Here is a 21,773-nt window from a genome sequence, read left to right as displayed (position 1 = left end):
CATTTGACCCCAGTACTCTTTCCTGGCATGGCAGGGGGTCAGACTAGATGATCTGCTCAGGTCCCTTCTGACCCTAGAAACTATGAAACTACTATGAAACTATGAAATCACATACAAGTCTTCCTACCATGCCTCATTCAGCGGGCAGTTAATAAGCAACTACCCAATATTTTATTTTTTCCTCATTGCTCAATGAATAGATCCTGCCCTATTTTCAGTACACAGTTCAAACCCCACTCTGAATACAGAAATATTTCCTTTTCTATGGAGATCATCACAGTATCTGTGATTGGAGGTGATAATCCCCCCATTTTTCAAATGACCAACTAAAACATGGAGATTAAAATCAAAAGTATTTACTAAATTTGGACACCTAGGCTTGGGACAGACATTCAAAAAGCCTGAGCCTGAATTTGATTCACTCTTTGCAGGTTAATCTAAGCTGTGCAGGTTAAACTGATTAACAGCTGGACAGACACTCTCTCTTAAATCAAGAAATGCAGCCATATGCTTGCAGTGGCTGAAGCCAGAAGCTGGGGGGCACTAGAGCATGCCTGGCAGCCACTGCCAAGGGGGAGGGAAGAGAGATGCCCCCCAAGGCTCTCACCCCTCCCTGCTGGAGTGGAGGGGGCGTGGCCAGGCACCAGCCCAGGCTAGCACAACACACAGGATGCCAGCTACCAGCTGCGGGGGGCAGGCAGCTGCTGCCAGACTGAGGAGTGGGAATGGAGAAAAAGTCCTTTCTCTGGAGTAAACATGTATTGAACACAGCAATTTGCAAAGTATATAACAGGGAACTACCAAAATCTTTGCCTAAGCTAAGATACACCCAGTAAAACACAGCATACACAACTTAGTCTAACTTCAAATGTAAACCAGGTAGACAAGAATTGCTCTTACTAATCCTGAAGGCAGAGTGTCTCCTTACAGCCAGGCATTCAGAAAGGCTTTGTTTAGGTATTCACAGTTTTTACACATTCTGGTATCTGCAACTTCCCTTAATTACATCTCTAGCATCTGCGATGATTGTCAGGCCTTTGCCAACATCTTCCCACCTCTCTGTCTGGCCCTGCAGGTCTTAGCTCTGGGCTCACAGGTGCATCCCTGCTGCAGGCAAGCCACAGAGACTGCAGCCAACCCCCCAGGGGTTCTGGGGGAGAGAGAGGACAGAGGAAGGAATTAACTCCATCTCTGCTTGGCTGCAGGAAAGCCGTGGGGGTGTGGCTGGGGCTGGCAAATCCCAGCTGTGGTCCCCAGGGTTTGCCAGTGGAGGGTGCAGGGAGGGGACAAAGGGAGGAACTTGCCTCAGGGGCTTTGGCAGGCCAGCATCTGTCCATGCCCTGCCCCTGTTCTGGCTAGAAAGCAGGGGGGAGGGGCCAACCCAGTTCACTGGAGCAGAGCTCTGCCCCACCCAGAGAGCATGCTGGGATACTGGGGGAGTCTGATTTAAGTTAAACCAGCAAGGGGTCTGAGACAGACATTGCATAAACTGGTTTGAGTCCAATCAATTAAGCCTGATGCTACATTCAACCAAGTTTATCTCAAACCGGTTCAGCCATTTTCAAGCTGGTTTATGTGTACTGAGTGTCTGTTCTGTTATAGGTTTAAACCAGTTTCTGATCATGTAAACTGGTTTATGTGTAATGTCTGTCCCTAGCCCTAGTTTAAACCACCTAGGACTGAGTTTTGAGATAACTTAGCTATTATGTTTCCTTCCATTCCAGTCCCACCCTTCCAATCTCAGTTTTCCCCCACTCCCAAATCCAGTCTTCACTGAGCATCCATGCCTCTAGTTTCTTGTTTCCAGTGCCCTAGTCCACACTGTCCTGCTTACCCCTCTTCTGGCTCCTCAGCCAATCTTTGTTTCTTCCTCACTCTTGCCTGTGTTTGTCCCACCCCATGCACGTTCCCTGTCTACATTGGTTCCCAGTCTCAGGTTTTGCTCCATGCTTTTCACCCAGTGTGTGTATCTGTGTCCTCCCCACATATCAGTCTCTTTACCCAGCCAGTCCCAGCTCTCCCCCATGCTCAGAATCCTCATTGGATTTATTTTCCCATCCTCTCAACTCCTTTCACCTACCCCACTGGCTCCCAGTCCAAGTTTCCTTGTCCAGCTATACCTAAACTCTTCTGTCTCTTCATCCAGTCTTAGCCCACTCCCACACTCCATACCTTATGCTAATTCCCCACTCCTCTATGAACTTCCAGCCCCATTTCTGCCACCCTTTAAGGCATGTTGCTCCAGACTATTTGCCCCCTTGCCCCCCCAAGTCTGTCTTCTGTCTCCTTTGCATTTGAATCAGGCAGCTTTCTCTACAACTACAAGCAAGGAAATGGTCTTTACTGTACTCTTTGTCATACTCAAACTAAGACCCAGCTGGTCGCAATAGCCCAGAGCAGGAACCGTAGAGAAACTCTTGTTCTGAGCTGAAGCATAAACAATATAGAAGCAAGCATAAGCAAAGAAAGAGCTCTGCCTAAAAATTTTTCAAGGAAGTCAGCTTGAGGCAGATGACTGGCTCAGAAAATCTGAATCCAAGCAGTTCAAGTTAGGCAAATGTATCAATATGAGAAAGCAAGATCCAATATATGAAAATATGGTCTGATGGCAAGTACTGTGTAATCATAGCAGTGAATGCTTTCAGTCCTATCTAGCTTAGGGTCTGAAAGTGTTTATGGCTGATGGGCTAGTCATATCAATAATGCGACAGAATACTGGGCTAGAGCTGGTGGGTTATTCCCCTTTTAAAAATAAATCCCATTTCAGTACAGGAACAATGCATTCTAAGCAGGGGAAAGATAACATTTGCATTCAGCGTTTTTCCCATGCAGAAGGTGACAGCACAGGGAGATAACGCTGTAACATTCAGCATTCTAATTCAGTTTTGTGAGTAGGTATTTATGAGTTAGTTATTTGGATAAGCATCTGGACTTCTGGATGTTTGTGTAAACTATAGCAATAACATTTAGGTGGCATCTTGTTTTAAGAAAGCCAAAAACGTAACACTTATGATCATGATACCACCACAATAGAGCAGAGCTCTTGGGGGATGAGAGCCTTACCTTTTGTAATAGTAATTTAATTATTAGATCATTCATTGGGACTGAGAAAATGCTCCTGCATATTTGACTTGCAATGTTATAAACCCACATCACATTGGGTGGGTTGATTCTGGTAAAAGCACACAAGATTCCTCGTTATGTTCTCAGCAGCACTGCTTACGCATTTTTTATTCTTTGGTCTTCCAATATATGGATAAAGCAATATGCAAAATGCCTTCAATATATAAATGCATATGCAGTAAAACCTGCACAGAAGGTTTCTGCATAGAAGAATCACCTCTATTCAATCACTATCTTAAATGTTTGGTGTAAAGCATACTCGAGGTATTGAGTACCAGTTTGTTTAGCACAGTAGGAGTCAACCTACTTGGCAGTAGTGCCACAAATTAGACCTGCACTCTCCCTGAATGTCACTTAGATCCCCTTCCTCTGTCTGATTAGCTGCTCTGCTTTTTGTCCCCTGTTCTATGCTCCCAGTCTGATCTCCTGCTCTGCCTTCTGCTTCCTCCCCTGTCCCTTGCTGTGCTGCCTGTCCCCTCCCTGCTCTATCACATGCCACACACACAGTCTGCCCATGCCACAGGTTGGCCATCCCTGACTTGCCACTTTATGAAGGACTCTCTGCTTGAGAATGAATGCCTGATGATCCATGAACTGGTCACTTAAGGCACTTTTCACTCCATAAAGTTGTCATCTTTAAAACACAGGCATTCATTTACCATCTGAAAGTAAATTAAATGACATATTTCAAGTGATGTCTTTTGATATGTAGTACACTTCAGCAATGCTAACTGACATGGTTTACCTAAGCAACTCTGTACCATCCTTTACATCACTTACAACACGTAAATCCCATTTTCTAATGATGATCACTGAACACCTGAAATTGGTTCACACCACAATGATATGTATACCTTAGCCCTCTCATTACAATGGGCTGACTGAAACCCTTTGATCGTAACACCTTTACAATAAGTTCAAGCTACATGCAGAACTGCATCTGTACAGTACTATTTTCAAAGCTGTATTTACAATGATTACTTTTGTGGCATGGTTTGGGTGGCTGCAGAATGAACAGTGTCCTCAGCTCCCCAAAAAGCAATAACATCTGTATGCCATATTGCAATATCATTTATAGCCTACTTGTGCTGCAGAAGAGTTACAGAGCTAATGACTGGTGGTAGCTTGCTAGAGCTGTGAATCATCTACTGCCTCCATATTTTTCCCTCATATATGGCTCCCACTTGTACTTGTGAAGGGCCAATGAGAAACATATATTGAACTTAATTATGGTTTTATGTGCACATAGCTATTAGTGACCCACTACTAAAAAAAATTGGGTCTGTTGAAGGGGTAATGTTCCTTGGAGGGCTATAAAGAGAAAGCATTTGATTACTGGTTGCTTGGTAGCTGGGGGCAGAGGTGGGACATCTTGGTGTTTCTGCTCACATATCTTTAATTCTATACATAACATTCTCTTTAAAAGCTTGTATTCTCCAAGTTACCCCAGTAGGTGGCGTTTGTGTCTTGCTGAGAAACTTGTATTGCACTAATACCTAACAATTCTGCTTTTCATTAAAATAAAATTAAATTATGTAAATTTCCACCCAACATTAACTTGTATTGGAATCACTTCTTTGCTGTCAGCAGTATGTATATCCCTTTTGTACGCTCTTCATCAGCCGCTGTTTTGGAATCCTTAAATAAGCTGGAAAGTCAACATCAGCTCCAAACTCAACACTTGCTGCTTAGATATAAGCAATAAAATGAAAATGCCAAAGTAACTCCCCCTCTCCCAAAAAAAAGCACAAAAACAAGAAACAAACAAACGCATTTCTCATAACTTAGAGACCCAGAGCAGATTCTCTGATGCTGCAGAACTGAAGAGAGAAGACATTATCACAGCAGGGTTGCCAAACACCTATATATTTAATGCTGTAGTCATTCTGTGGTGAAAGGTAGTTATTTTAGCAATCGGCTACAACTCCCAGAGTACTGGAAGCAATACATTTCCATATAATGTTAAAGCTTTTTTTAACCTACTTAACCATTTGATTGTAGCACTTAAACCAATCAAGGACCACTCTTCATTTGCTAACAGACAGAAGAGAAGAGGGATAATCATCCTATTAAAGAAACAAATGACTAATCAAAGGATACGTCACAGCAATTAAATTGTGCTAACCACTGAACTGATAGAGAAGGGACTCCATTTCAGTGTTTGGTTAGTTGGTAAAACTTTGAAAGAAATGGACAGTTCCCAGTTAGCTCTACACATGTAGTTAACACACAATTGAAATTATTTGAAAGAAACAGTATTTACCTTTCTTAATAAAGCAATCATTTCCTTTGACCATGTTGCTGTATACTGAACACTCACAGTACTGAAGAGTTGAATTAAAGACTCTACAGGGTTACTGGAGTGGATGTCATAGGGCCTCTGAAGAAAGAAAATCGAAATATGAAAATATAAAGGCTGTTCTTTTCTTTGAAGACCACTAGGGGGAAAACAATGTTCCGAAATCACTAGAATATTAGACAGGAAAAATACCACACCCATCCACGAAGAAGTTCATATGCCATCACTCCCAATGACCACCAATCAACTTCAAAAGAGTAGCCTGTCCCACCATTCACAAAGGAGTGAAAAATCTCTGGAGCTATAGAGAAAGACAAAAAAACAACATCTTATACACTGCCTGCAGGATCTATTCCCATTTCAGCTGCATATTTTGTGAAAAAGTTAGTTTATGGATGCTATAATTATTGTGACAGGGGCATAGGTTGTAGCCGTGTTGGTCTAAGGACATGGGCAGACAAGGTTCTTTGGGTGAATCTGATACCTTTTATTAAACCAACTTAAATAGTTGGAAAACAATTATTAAGCCAGCTTTCAGGTTCAAAAACCCTTTGTCAGGCTAAGGAAGTTTCAGCAGTTGGTGTGTGCTCTTCCTGGATGGAATGAAAAGTAAAGAAGCCAGAGACTGGTCTGGTCTACCAAAAGATATCAGATTCACCCAAAGAACCTTGTCTGCCATAATTATTGTTATACATTAATAATAGGATCATAGGAAAGCAGGGCTGACAGGCACCTCAGGAGATCATGTAGTCCAGGTCCCTGTTCAAGGCATAAATGGGACTTTCCATGACAAATAAGAAACTAAACCTTTTGATCACAGAGTTTTGAATTTCCCCAGACGTTAATAAAGTCAAGAGAAACTGAACAAACTCAGCAGCTCTCAGGAATAGGTTCCAAGTTAGGACAAGAACAACAGGAGTCAATTATAACACTGGGGCATTGGGAGGAGGCTGCTCGCAAGCAGTGGGATCATGAAGAACTTTTTAGGGGGAAAAATTCACATATATCAAAATATTCTGGGTGTTGGATGCAAATCAGAGATTGCAAATGGTGAGCATGCTTCAAAAGTAAAATATGGAAATAATGAATGATCATTGTATCTTACCCATATATGGTTTGGTTCCAGCTAACGCAGTGGCTCTTTCACCATCTCTGATTATTGTTGCAATATTAAAATCTGTTAGGTGTGCATGACCTTAAAAGTAAAGTGTGTTTTTTTTAAATAATTAATAAAATAACAAGGCACTTATAGAAACACTTTACATTCTTCAGAAAGCATTTGATTCTAAACAGTTCAAAAGCTTCAGTTTCCGTTAGTATGAGTACAACTGAACAAGAAGCAGGTAATCACAGGGTGCCAGAATTAAGCACAGAGGGAATGAAGGCCCAATGTACCATCACAAAAAGTATGGGCAAAAGATTAGAAAGCTTTAAATCTATTAGTGTATGTGCCTTGGGGACTGCCATTCTAGATTATCTCACATTTTTCATCATGAATATACAATAATGTTCTAAATCTTATATAAAGCAGTGAAGATGAGGAAAATATGGTACTGAGGTCTTGCCATAACATCACCAATAGAAATGATGTTTCCTTGAATCATTTTAGATAAAAGCCAATTGACTATTATCAGCCAAACTTGGAGTAACATTAGTGACTTTCTATGTAGCAAACCATTTTAAAAGAAACTGGAACCAACCTAGCTGACTCCTCACTCAACATGTCAAATAAAATGTCTAGATATGTTTTCCCTATTTCCACATGGTTTATTTGTAATCAGGACCAAAAACAGAACTTAAAATAATACTGTGAAAAAATGTCTTAGAAAAGCTCATGAAACCATCTATTCTTGTTAGAACTGCATCCCAGTCTTGTACAGCCAAGAAGTGTGAATTAATTAGGTAAGCATTCAGCTCCCTCCAAGCCTTTTGACATTCCAGATCATAAGATTTTTTTAATGTTATTATAAAATCTACTATGTACTTTCCTATACAAGTCATACATTTAGACAAGTATTTTTCGTTGCTTTTAAGAATTGACATATAGGCAAATCAAAGTAAGGGCTGCATTTATTGCCTGTTGCTGATTTTCACTGTCTTGCCCACCACTCAAGTGAAGAAAGAGAACGCAGTCTCCTGGTTGCGGTGGGTACCATAAACCAGGAGCCTCAGGATGTTTCTGTTTATAATCAGGGGCCTAAGTTGCAGCATGGCAACGGGTTTTTTGCAGCCCACTTATGATGTGCAGAGCTGATTTTCACAGGCATTTTGTGGTGGCCCCACTCCTCACCACTGATTGACAGAGGATGTTTTCACTTAGTATACCTCACTACTGCTTTTTGGGGGGTTGATTTCACAGGAAATTGTGGCCATTGCCAGATTTCCCAGTGATTGTGGACAACACGGTTTTTCACAGTTTCTGCGAAACATGTGAAACCACAATTTAGGCAGGTCCCTATTTATAATTTCTGCAGCTTTAATCATGCATGGGGCAATACAACATGCTCAGACAGGACCAAATATCTTCTTCCCTTTCCTTGCTGTATAAATCAACACAGCTTAAATATTACGTGGCTTGTTGCTGAGTACCTAGAGAGAGACTTCGTTTGTGGTTTAAGCGGGCTGGCTGTACCATATCCCTCCCTTTTTTTTCCTGGCATAAGAGGCTGTTTGATAGCTATATGAATTATGCAAATAAGAATGATGCTGCCTGCCCTGCAAGACCCAAAGACATCGAGCTACGTGGACAAACTGTCAAGCATATGATTAAAAATCATCATAAGCTCACTGGTCAGTTTGCATTCAAGTGTCTTCTTTGGATCAAAAACACAGTATTTGTGAGGGAAGATGCAATACTCTCTATGAGGTCCTTGAGAGATTTCAGTACAGAGAAAAACAAGACCTCACCACACTCCAGTTTAGCATAACAGACTTTTTGTTGTAGTGAACCCCCACTGTTCCTAAATCCTTAGCTCGGATTGTACTTCCTGCGTAAACAGGGCTGCTCTCTAAAAGAGGCTGGCTACACACCAGTCCCATCTTCCATATCCATATTGCTTAGGTGGCTATTCATAGATTACCTGTATAATAACCACATCATATTAAAATGACCTTAAAAGTAGCATATTAAAATTTGTAGTCAATTCATTTAATCTGTCACAAGGCAAATGAGAAGGATCCGACATGAGATGCAGCAGGTCAAGAGCTTATTTCAAAACTTGCCTGAGGAATTGTAACTTTCAAATCAAGCTAGAAATTTAGTTCAAAGAAGATCAGTCTTTTTTTTTTTTTTTTGGAGGCCATTTTCAGTCCTGTATCTGCATATCCCCATGGATATTTATGCAGATTATATGCATGAATCAATAGCAGACTGTAGCCTATTTGGACCTCTTGTTTCCTCCTATTATATCACTTTTTTCTTATTTATAAGTTTTTTTTCAGTGCTTTATGAATTTGCACATTGGTTTCCAGTGAACTTCCAGGTAAAGCTTAAGTTGGTGGTTTGAACCAACATACACCAACATGTTTTTAGTTACCCAAGAGATTGCCCCCCTTTCTCTGTATTATGAACTGCCACAGGTGAAATAAACAGAGGCATTCAGTGGAGCTTCCTCATAAAGCTGCTGGGAGTAAGTTCTTAGTGCAGGGTAGAATTTAATTTCCAGTTTGTTAGAGCCAAATTTGTCAACTTGGTGAAGAGGCTGCTGTAAAGTCCCCCTTTTCATGTTTGCTCTAAGGCTGCTGGAGAAACTAGGCTCATAGGCATCCTTTTGTTTATGCTCTTGTTGCCATTTTTAATTTGGAGCACAAACTTCCAAAAGGCTGGAGCGGATAGGTAACTTTAGTTGTATTTCTAAAATTCAGCATGAAGTATCCATACTTCTTTTCTTGACTCCAAGGTTCCAAAGATGAAAAGGCAAGTATGGTATCTCAGTAACCTATCATGGAAACACATACTGAACACTGTTTATTAAAACAGTACAGTGGTAATACATCTGAGTTTGAAGGTATTAATATTAAAATCTTCGAAGAAAAAGTCACATACTTATCAGAGTGATTATATATTTTTAAAATTTATGGCCTTAATTTATAATAAACCTATTTAGGGCTTCATTCTCTACTGTCTTGAATATCTTGTGTGTAAATATAAAGTAATACTAATAAAAATACTACCAAATCAGAGCAGGGGTGTTATATGCATACTTTGTCCATGTATTAAAAGAGCCCACGATATGCACAATATCACACCTATAGAGCTAGACAGATTTTGTTTGTTCTCACCTTGTTCATCAAGGAGAATGTTGTCTGGTTTTACATCTCTGGAAAATAAAAAAGTTATATGTAAGATCAACTCATAGCTCATGGAAGAAGCAACTCAAAGGAAAAACAGAACTATTGCTTGTGACTCAATAATTAGTGTAGAAGAATATAGAACAAAATAACCTAGCCTGAAAGAAAACATTCATAGCATGCACCACCTCTCTTATATTGATTAGATAAATACTTTTTGTTTAATCAAGTGGAAGGGCTGGAACAAAACTTTTAGACCTTGTTTATCCAAACCTTCTCCAAGAATTAATACTTGAAAGATCATTGTGAATAATTCTTGAGAACTCACCCAAATACTTGTCCATATGGATCTTATTTACACTGACGTAAATTTAAGTGATGCCGATTGTTAGCAATAGAGCAACTCCAAATTTTACACCCAGTACAAATGAGGGCAAAATCCCTTTTTGTCCAGCAGATGGTATAGCCAGGTTCATTTTAAATAGAAATTGGTCTCTGAATAACAAATGCTTATGATGTTGAGATTCTTGTTACACTATAATCTAACAGGGACAAATTCCCCTTAAACTTAAATGTAGACCCCAGTGAAGCTACACCAGTTTATACCAGGTGAGGATATGGCCCTGCCCTGTCTAATGATCCTGACAATCTCAGTTATCTGTACCGGTTTATTTAAAAGCACGGTTTTCAACAGCTGAGAGTAACAGATTTTGCTGTACCTGTGAATAATATGCTGACTTCGTAGATAATCTAGAGCTAGTGCCATCTCGCAGATATAAAGTTTCACTGTTTCCTCTGTAAACTGAACATTTTGCTGAAGATGATATCGTAAATCACCACCTAGGAGTAAATCTACTACCATAAACATGTCCTCTTCATCCTGAAATGAGTACCTACAGAAAACAAAGGTGAGTTAACAGTATATCACCCTGCAACTTCCACGGGTGCTACAAAATGAAGGAAAAGTTTTTGGTGTCCCCCCCACAATTATACAGCACCTGTGAAATAATAACAACCACAAACCTTGCATTTGCCCAAGTAATGTTACAAACATATGCCAGCATCAATATTTACATTGTTTTAATTATGCACGCATGATTCAAGATACTGTTTCGTTTTTTAACCCAAGATTGGTACATTACGTGTGGGTGAATTCATCTGTTGGATGTCATCCTCATTTTGTAGCTGTTACGTGTCTTTCCATGCAACATTTCAATGGAGCAACAATCCTAATTAAATTCATTCCACTTGTACTGTCCATTACTATATCTAAAGCTTTTATTTGACTTCTATATTTTAAATAACTTTCTTCCTAATATAATCAATACTGCATTGGAATAATGAGCTGCAGGCCAAACATAATTATCTGATGAAGCTCTGTGCCATTAGTTCTAATGAGCTGCTGATATTGAGTAGGTTACCCAGAGCAATTCTCTCCTTTATTATATAACACAAGGCCAGCATTAATGGTAATTCTTTTTCCTTGACCTGGCTTCTCTCCACCATTCTAGTAACCTCTGGAGACAGTGAAGGATCTATGATAGCCAGAGGAGAACTGCCCAAGTGCAGGAGTGATACAGACCTCATAGACTCAGTATTTTGCTGAACCTCCTCAAAGGTTTGTCCATACAGCTCATGGCTGTGTTGGTTCTTGGGTACAAAACAAGCCATAAACTGGGAAAAGCTGTTATAAGTGTAGCTTTTGAGCCTTCAGAGTTATATCACTAATATTTTCACTGTTAGTCCAACATTGAGAGGGCACCTAGATTTTGTAAAGACTTTTCGATGCCCACCCTTCCTTTGTTATGTCTGTGGGGTGTTGCTTACAGAATGTGTCCTACCCAGTTGGCCAGACTGTCCTTGTGTTATACAATATGCAAATCCATGGGTGCCAATGGAACCATAAATGATGCGTAAGCGTTGACAATGGAGGGATACAACTCGATGCCACTGCCACCCCCACCACTGCTGGACACTGGCTCTGGCTGAGCTGTAGCCCCATGCCTCTCTGTTAATGCAGAAGTTGCACCACTGCTGCCGCCCATGGGCCTTGGCTCCAGCTGGGCTGCAGCCCATCTGCCATCAGTGCAGACATCGGGGGGGAGGTCACATGCCCTCTGTGACTCCCCCACACATCACGTATGAATAGAACCTCACACAGCCTACCCCAGGGCAGCTTGAGGGCAAATGCCATCAGATGTTACCAATACCTGTTACTATTTTTTTTAAACCTTCCAATGTACATATATCTCCAAGTAAAAACAAGCAAAGGGCTAATGTTAGGACGTGCTCAGTGGGAATGGAGAGTTATTTAAGTGCATTTAGCATATTATGGGAGGAACTAAGCACCACCCAAAGTGAGGCTCCATATTTACTTAGCTGAAAATAACATAAGGTTTCTAGGGTCTAATTTTCTGCTTGACCTTACTCTGATCTCTTGGATCGTATATCCATGCTTTTGCCAGCAGAAATAACTGTGGATGAACCTTTGCATCCACGCTTTTATTTGCAAGTGCTGTTTAGATCATTTTGCGTTTCCACAGCTCACCTCCTTTTGAAATTGTGGGTGCCTAGGTCTGAAAAGCAAGCCTTTAGGTTATGTGTATACTGCACAATGCAGGGCTGGATAAAGGTAACCAGAGCAGCACAATTAATTGGCTCTTCTTTAAGGCTAGCATTGTGCAGGATAGACCCTGATCTCTTTTGTGGGTACCATCAAGTAAATTATCTAAAAAGCACCTGAAACTAAGTGCAGAATGGTTAGATTTTAGGAACACAGGGTATAAGGCATGAAGAGACCTCTTGGAACAGTGAGCCCGGGCTCTTCTTTTTGCAGGAAAACACGTAATCCTGCCTATGGATTTATAAAGATCTGCATTAAAGTTCACCAAGGTTTTTTCTCCCACTACTTTCATTGGAAGGATGTTACAGAATTTCATTCTCCAGGGGTTAGAAACCTTCTTATTTCTGGTCTAAATGTATTCACGGCCAATTTAGGGTATATTCTTCTGCACTTATATAAAACTTCTCTCTCTAATGTTTGTTCCCAGATGTATTTATACTGAGCAACCATATTCCCTCTCAGCCTTCATCACACTACACTAAGCAAGTCAAGCTCTTTCAGCCCCTCTCATATGACAGGCACTTTGTTCCTCTGAACAACCTAGGTAACACACATTCTCTGTTCCAGTTTGAACTGATCTGGCTTGAAGTGAGTGACCAGAACTTTACCCTATATTATCCTGTATTCCAGATGAGGGCTTACCAGTTCCTTGTATGATGACATTAATACTTCCCAATCTGTGATGTAAATACATTTATTGATACAACCTGGAATTGTATTAGTTTTTTCCACAACCACATCACATTGATAGTACCCAGTCATGCTGTGAAACTGTAAAGCAGATATTCAAAATCTAGTCCATGGTTTCATTACTGTACTTATTATGTGTATTGTAAAAATTATTGTTAAGTCAAACCACTCACCCAGTGCTGCACAGTTCCCAATTACCTTTCAGAAATGACTCATCTCATTAAGGATACTTCAGAACTCTTCTCAAGAGCCTCATTTCAACTTCAGACTTTTCCTCAATGTAGGTTTATCTCAATGTTTCACAACTGAAATTTCTCAGAATATTTTGAAAATGAAGTACTGTATTTACTTGAATATAACATGACCCCCATAATTAGATTCCGTATACAGAACATTTACAGGTGTGTAGGTTGTAGCTGTGTTGGTCTAAGGACATAGGCAGACAAGGTTCTTTGAGTGACATTTATGCATTTATTATAATTTTCCAGGTATAAAATCTAATTATTATAGGTTCACTTTCAGTTTGTCCCCTTCCCACTGCTACAACAGGGAAAATAAATCTGGAGAGTCAGATGAGCCCCCTTGCCCTCTGACCCCCCAGCTTCTTCCTCCTGCAGCTCTTTCCAGCCCCATCTTACTATCAGACCTTGCTCTCCCTGAGCACATAGAAGTGAGAGGCAAATCTGAAAACACTTATCTTGAAATAAACATATCTGTGGTAATTTGCATACAGGTACCTATAGACTTAGTTCATCCAGAATTAAAGCATTTTACCTTTTTTGAAACTGCTGCAAGTTTTAGCACAGGTACTCCATAAACATACATTTAAGCAGCACTTTGTACCTACTTTATGTATAGTACAAACTATGCATGATATTAGCCTAAAGGCTCCTAATTTACTAGATAGTTCACTGGGCTGGACCCCAGCTCAGCTCTGCTCAGTATGTCTGCATACTTCAGATACACTCCCTCCAAAGGATCCATCTGCTAATTAGCCCTCCCCACTTACGACTGGGACTGGGTGTCCTGGGATCCTCCAAAAATGTGAGGTGCAGGGCACCTTTGTCTGGCTCCACCTCATGGCTTCACACTAATCATATGTGACAGGCTGAGAGGGGGTGAGAGAGGGATTCTGGGTGAAGTGTTTGGGACTTTATTTAGTGATGTTTGCCAGACATTTAAGGCTGGAGAAGAAACGAATTATTGGAAATGGGAATGAAAGGCATATCTCAGCTGTCAGAGTAAAGAGAAAGTTAAAAAATAGTCAATGCAGTGGCTCACCATTACTTGAAAAAGAGTCCGTGCTGAAGGAGATTGCATGCAAGGGGCACTACCATATATCTTATTCAAATAGGCTGCACTAGGCTGTCTTTGTGGTAGGTTCTCATCAGCATCTCAGCCTTTTAGTTAAGATCATGCATTTTTGGTACCAAGTGAAAGATGTAAGGGCTGGCTTTGCCCCTCCTGCCTGGTGCCAGTTCCCTCCATGCGGACCAACTGCCTGTGTGTATTTAAGGACCAGACTCACACAAATAAAAAGGTGTTTGTCCTATACAGGCTGTGTGTTTTATAGCCATGCTCAGTGTTGGCTGTATTTAATCAACTTCATAGCTGGTTTCCATTACTGAGCACATGCTGCCTTTGGCAGCAATTTAATGATAGACAATGTATTTAAGGAAGTTTCCTTGAACAGGAATATAAGATGAGGGGCTTTTTCCCCATGCTGATTTGGGGGGTAGGGGACACACCTCATTTTGTAGTCAAGTAAATATAGTAAGTGAACATATGTGCCAAATTAACACATAAAAGAACAGAAAAAGGAGCTTTGTTTTTTGCAAAAACAGAATGGTCTTATAAAACCTGTAACAATTTACTCCTGTCAAAAGCTTACCATACTTTGGACGTACCCTAAAGGCATTTTCAATGGTTATATTTGGCTGCAGTTTTTCTTAGAGAAACTGATGAATCATGAATTGCTATTAATCTAAGTATGTCCTAGGAGGAAATGTACACCTTACTAGATTTTCTTTAATGAGCAGAGAGAGGTAGTTAGCCATGTAAGTCTGAAGTCCAACAGAAATTCTGCAGGGTAGATTTGCATCCTATAGACTAACTAAATCAGAGCTATGTATATAGCATAAGCTTTCATAAGCCCAATCTCCTTTAACACGTGCTGTGAAAACACATACATAGACCAGTGTATACAATGGAGAGAGCTTTTGTACTCAAATCATTTTCTCTGTTTTATACATTGCTCTGTGCATGTCCTTCATAGCATCCAATGAAGTGAGAGGTCATGAAAGCTTATGGTATATGATTCTATGATTTAGTTAGTTTTTAAGGTGCAAACCTGACTTCTGCCATCTTCTTAATGACTACAGCACAGCAATTTGAAAATCTGCAGTTCATAGCAATTGTCTTGACTTCTTCAGTCTACTACCTAAGACATTATTCCTTGACTTCATAATTTTGTTTTTTTATTGTTAGAATTTCAGGAAAAAATATTAACATGTCCAAAGTGCTAGCACTGGCTAGTGAAAAAAATTATTTTGATACAAATGTTCCCAGCAATTCTATCAGTGCTGATTCTGCCTGTCCTGCTATTAGCTATATGAATCTTCTCTAAGGGAAACATCTGTTAATCATGCTGAATCCAATATTAACCCATCATTTCTCTATTAACCCATCCATTTCAGCAGTACGGCACTGACATTGCTTTTGTCTCCCTTTCTTTTTGGTGCATTGTAGGGTGTTCTTGTTGTTATTGCTTTGTATGCCTTACAGTTGTAGTGTCTAGGGGTTTGATGTGGGAAATTTTTAAGACTGACTGTCTAGGTCCAGGAAGCCTCTTCCCATTCTACATCCCTACATACTTAATCCTGTTGTGTGTCAGGTCAACAACTATCAAGAGGGACTGATTTTAGGCTAATGTACATATTTAATGACAAAAAGTAAATATCCTGTCAAGGGAAAACAATGTGTATTACTAATGTGCTTCATTTGTTTTTGACATGTCATGTCATTTTTGTCCACCCATTGCTTTCAAAGTGAATGTGGTCTTTATTTTGCCATCACATATACATTTCTGCTGTTATTAAGAGATGCAATTGTGTGAATGTAATTTGGAAAACTGCTGGACTGGAAATATTGGCTACCAGTTTTCATCATACTCCCCAAATTGCAGTTGTAGAAACAGTGGTTTTAGACAAAGATATTTCATCATTTGAAAGAATATACTGTGAGCAACAACAAAATGTGTGAAGCCACCTGGAAAAAATAACTGCAAGGCAGAAGTTAAGCAAACCGATATCAATGTTTAGGCTGTATAAAGATACCACTCTCCTTTTACCTATTCATCCCCTGTCCCAGTATGGTACTCTTGCTCTCACTGCCTTACAAACTCCCAACAGGTCCAGTTCCTTTCTAGCACTCAGCCATGGATGCGATCTTCCCCACTATCTACAAGTAAGAGCTGCGGATTCATCAGTTGGTCCCCGAGATCTTCCAGCAACCTGCTTTACTCCTTTCTAATGCTCTCTTTAAAATGCTTTGATAGCATGGTCTTGTTTTTGTACCCTGCCTGACAATGAATCTTACAAGCACTAATGTCCAAATGTACTCATAAGCCTAAATCTCTGAACATGCAAAATTTTAATTCAGCTTCTGGGACTAAAGTGCAAAGACGATAGCCCTACTGATCCCTGAAAAACAGGCTATGGTCTGTCTGAGTGTGGTGGACAGACAAAAGTTTCAGCAGGAGTAGCTTGGAGAGCTTGGATGAAGGACAGAATCATGTAAAAGGCGGTAGAAAAGCAATATCAACACAGATATGCTTCAAATAAACATCACCACTATCATACTCGTACCATACTCATCCCAAAGGAATTTGTAAACCTTTGCCATTTAATGCATCATTTTCTATAATCTGCAAATAAATTTGAGTTCCATAAAACTTAATAATGCAAATAAGTCAGAGTAATACAAGAATGCACTTTTAATTGCCGAATTGAAGGCATCGTAATATTTTATGTTTACAGTGTGGCTTTCAATAATAAATGCTGTACATCTGGCAATTCAAATAGACTGCTATCATGTTTCAAAAGGAGAATGTGAGCTGAACGTAGTTTTAAATTTGGAATTTGTCACTACTACGAGCAGTTCTAACTTGATGGTGTGGCCATTGGTAAAGATTATGAAAATACCAGTTTGCTGAACAAGTGGTAATGATTTCACTTTTTTTTTTTTTTTTTTTTTGCTGTGATGTCCCTAGAACACACAAATAGTTTTACCCCATAAATCTTTTGAAATGCAGCTTTGTCTGGATGCTTTTCTTAAAATGTATGTACTTTGTCACTTGAGCAAACCTAGTTTATCACATATAATTCACCAGAGAGTGTCAGAGTCATCAGTGTCCTCATGTAAGTGTAACTATCTGTTTAATTAAATCTTACCACTTGAGGTGTTTAACTTCAAGCTTATTTTCTAAACTGCACCCTAACATGCTTTACCTTAGATTATTATTACCTTAGATTATTTTAAATTTAACTTGAAAAGTGGTCGCTAAGCAATGACCTGATTATGGAAGATTTGAAAGAAAACTTACTAATTTAAAAAAAATCTCAATCTTGTAAGATACAACATGAAATGCATTTTAAAATGAACTTAACAATCAAACCTCTTAAGACAGATTTCCTGAATTTTCTCCTAAGACAGCAATCACTGAGGGGATAGAGCTATCTCGCTGGATTTCCTTACATGTCCTCTTGGGAAAAGCACGACAACCGACAGCTGAGTGTCACAGCAAAATGCACATGAATTCATACAGTCATCAAAAAAGTGTACATCACAGAAGATATTTACCAGAGATTCACCAAGAATACGTGTTCAATTTCCTGCAGGATCTCTAGTTCCCTAAACACATTTCGAACTTCATCTCTTTCAATGCATTGCTGTTTGTTCATGTACTTCATGGCATACATCTTCTCAGTGTCTCTCTTCTGCACAATACAAACCTAGAATCATAAAAAAATATTGTTAGATATTTTACTTGCTCTTTTATCTCACTGAAACTTCTTGGACTCACGAATGTGCAGAATTCAAAGGAAGTAAAGACACCTTGTTATATAAGACATTGTTAATTCAAGTATTCCTTAGACATAGGCCTGTGGGAAGTTCTGGATCTAAATGCCTTGTGAACTTTAGAAGGGGCTTAAATTCTGCACTGGACCCAGAATTCTTTAAACCATTCATCTTGATAATAGGGCAAGCCACCATCACACATCCAAACCTCCCTGACCTCTGGGACATTCAAAATTTTACACATTCACATTCTGTTATTATGTAAGGTAACTAGGCACTCTCCACGCAGCCATGTGGCTGGTGCCCTGCAGGTGATGTACTTCTGGGATAGGCATGTACTTTTTCCTCAGCAGAAACATTTAGTAAGAATACTGCCCTGTTATCCAAAGGTTGCAATTATGAATGGAGCCAATTTTGTTTTAAGCACCCATGGTAAATGCCCTCCCTTCACTAGTGTCTCTTTTTAGTTTAGAAGTTCTTTCACTTCCCAGGGCTGAACAGCTTAGCATTTCCAGAGAGCCGACAAAGATTCAAATGATTAATTAAAAATCAAGGTACATTGCAAATAAAGTAGAGCTGATGATAAGATGGAAAAAAATAATATGGAGAGCAGACATCCTCCTGTTCAGCAAGAGTTAAATGAGTACATTGATTAAATTGATACATTCTGATGCCCAGTAAAGTAAAAGCCTTGAACTTTTGGAGCTTGTTTTTCCTTTTGGCCAGGAAAGTCGAGGATTTCAGAAGCCAGTCTCAGCTGGCCAGTAAAAATTAAAATGAGAGTCCTGGGCATGAGTTGTGAAATAGGAAGCCCTAGCAGACAGAAACATTGCCCTAATAGGTTATCCTGATTAGTGAAATGGCCATTGAAAAAGGAGTTGTTAACACCTGTGAAGTAAAGAAAAATGGGTCCTAAATGGGCCATTGACTCCTTAGTTCCCGCTGGTGTCCTACCCCAACCTCTGCCTGCAGCAAGGGGGCAGGGAGGAGGGGAGGGAGGTGCGTAGTTTCCTGGATTTCACATTGTCCCATATGGTCACCCTGGCTGCTTGCAGATGTTAAAAAAAAACCCAAAACATGCTTTACTGGAAAAAGCAGCTGGAACCCAGCTCTGTAGCATCTATAAAGATTGGGTGCTTCACTGGGGCTGTTTGGTGCTTTTAGCTAAATCAATCAGCTATTAGATAAAAGCACAAAAACAAGCTTCACTAAAGTGATCTTTACAGATGTTGGGTGAGCCAGACTGAAGTAATGCACAACCTCTTCTGGGCATGGGTGGGGCTCGGAGCAGGAATGTGCCGAGTTTAAAGTGCCATTTTGGGGGGAGAGGAGGGGATTTACATCTGCAAGCTCACCCTAAGATTAAACCCTTTGACTGAAGATGTTAGCATATCAGACAGCTTTTGTCTATATTGCCTTTGAGTTTAAACAGATGGGCTTCATCTTATTCCTAAATTTCTTTCTTAATATTAACTGTATTCTGCATCCCACATGAACTGTGGACAGTGTGGTTTCAACCTGTCACAGAATTTATAAGAGGCAAATTATTTTTTTAATTGGGCAACTTTATAGTTGGGAGAGACATTAAATAAGCTTTCAAGCACAAAATGGCCTTCCTCAGCACTTGGTGCCTGGAAGTCAGTCTAACATTTCTCTGAACTATGCAGTTGGTTAAAAAAAAAAAAGATATCAAATAAATATTGCTGCTTGCACTTTCCCTTCACCACCATGGCTACAAGGATACTTACACCACTACTACAGCATGTATAGGTAGCATTCTGTTTCTTATGTTCTAGAAGAGCATTCAACGTATTTCTCATGTTTCTTAATGGCAAAACAATTAGGTTCCTATTATCAGAAGAAAAGATTTAAAAGTGCATTGCCATTATATTGTTTATGTACTAAAAACAAGTCTCCTTTAATTCTATAAAAGTAGTGTTGATGTCAGGCTCTGCCCTAGGCACCAGAATTTAGCTACCAGACAAATTCAACATAATTAAACAGTTTGCACTCTTTTTAAAAAAATGTACACACTTCAATGTACATTCAAGCTCTCACACCTCAAAGGTGAAAAAAAAGTAGGTTCAAGTGGTTTACGTTATGATTTTTAATGCACTTGGATAACAGTTGTGAGGCGCAGGCTACTTTCAGAATGGAAATATATTTTCGTGAAAAGTATTCTTGTGTTTTTATGTTTTTTCTCCCTTTGTCTAACACTGATACTTCCTCTTGTGTAGAATGCATTCAGTTACTTAATATTATTTGGAACATGTGCTGACCTCCAAAGTCCATTCCAGTCCATAGTTTCTTTCCAATGAATTTTATTACTCGTAGTCATTGTTTGAAATAGTGTATATTCTTGCAAACAGCATAAATAAAATGCACACCTTGTTTTTCAAAGTCAGACTAAGAAAAAGATTTTTCCTTGAACACAGTAGTATGTTTTTTTTCCTGCCCAGGGAAAACAGAAGTAGCTGCAGTAAGAGGGAGAAAAAAAAATTGTGCTGCTCTGTTACCCCCACTCCAACCCACAAGATGCTGCAGGTACTGCTGGTTGAGTCACATTGCCCAGTACCTTCCTCTTCTCAAGCTGGGCTGGGTGGCAGTCAGCAGTACCTGCCAGATCAGTTGAGAATCCACCTAGCTGACTTAGCAGGAGCTTCTGCCCTGAAACCCAGGGCTCAGCTGTAATTTAGATATACAGCAAAGCCAAATCCTGGCTGCTGGGGCAGAGGTTCCTAGGGAGTTATTAGCATCTTCTGCAGCATGGACCTGTTCTAGGGGAAAGGGAAAGTAATGCTGCCCAGAGGCAGTGAAGTGAGCACTCAGGAGTCACCAGCAAGGGAGCCCCACATGCTTACAATAGTGCCTCTAAAAACAGGCACCCTTATTCCAGCAACTGATTTTGGAAAAAAAAGATGTGCATCTATGCAAGAAAATATGGTACTTATAGCATCTAAGAACCCTATTAATGGACCCAGGACCCCATAGTTATGGACCTAAGTCATGGCAAGAAAACAGGTTTTTTGTGGCCTGCTTGTGGCATAGACAGCCAATTTAACAGGCATTTCCTGACGGCACCCTTGCCACTGTTTGGTTGTTCTTCAGCTTCCCAGGTTGTCTTGAGCTACCTTTCCAGCTGCCCACAATCTTTGTCTCAGAGTGTACATAACCGGAGGGCTCTCTATGAGGCTCTTCTTCAGCATCCCTTCCCTCCCTCACTAGATCCATTAAACTGCAGTGGCGGTGTCCATACATTAGTTCAAAGGGTGTGTATCCCAAAGACAAGCCTTACCATGAAGAGTCATGGTGGTACTAAAAGGTCCCATCTCCAAGGAGCCTGTGGGCACAGCAGCGCAGCATGTTTTTTAATGTACCATTAGAGCATTCAACCAAACCATTAATCTAAAGATGATAAACTGGGATCTTTAAAATTTGACACACAATCCTTAAGACATGAGATGTAAAATTGGACCCCTGATCAATAACTCTCTCCTGGGAAATCCCCACCTTTGCAATCCATTTCATAAGTTCCTTTGCTACCTTTGATCCTGTGACCGTTCTCAGAGGTACAGCTTCAGAATACTAGGTAGCGTAGTCTATCATCACCAGCAGGATACCTGGCTGAGCTTTTCAAGAAAGGGCCTCCTACATCCAGGGCAATGCATG

The 21,773-nt window shown here is 40.0% G+C and overlaps 1 protein-coding gene across 3 annotated transcripts in view; it reads right to left on the bottom strand.

Annotated features, from left to right (window-relative positions):
* STK32C (serine/threonine kinase 32C) overlaps positions 1 to 21,773 on the bottom strand; it is a 274,747-nt gene that overhangs the window by 11,106 nt on the left and 241,868 nt on the right. For all 3 annotated transcript variants that reach the window (XM_019556028.1, XM_019556029.1, XM_019556030.1), the window contains 6 exons: positions 17,886 to 18,037; positions 10,432 to 10,605; positions 9,704 to 9,741; positions 6,528 to 6,617; positions 5,620 to 5,723; positions 5,387 to 5,503 (listed from right to left, as the gene is read on the bottom strand). In XM_019556028.1, coding sequence (XP_019411573.1) covers positions 5,387 to 5,503; positions 5,620 to 5,723; positions 6,528 to 6,617; positions 9,704 to 9,741; positions 10,432 to 10,605; positions 17,886 to 18,037 — 675 coding nt within the window. The remainder of the gene's footprint in view (positions 1 to 5,386; positions 5,504 to 5,619; positions 5,724 to 6,527; positions 6,618 to 9,703; positions 9,742 to 10,431; positions 10,606 to 17,885; positions 18,038 to 21,773) is intronic.

Source organism: Crocodylus porosus, unplaced genomic scaffold (genome assembly GCF_001723895.1).
Source record: "Crocodylus porosus isolate Cpor-Errol unplaced genomic scaffold, CroPor_comp1, whole genome shotgun sequence".
Classification (NCBI taxonomy): Eukaryota; Metazoa; Chordata; order Crocodylia; family Crocodylidae; genus Crocodylus; species Crocodylus porosus.
This window is presented reverse-complemented; position numbering and strand designations above follow the sequence as displayed.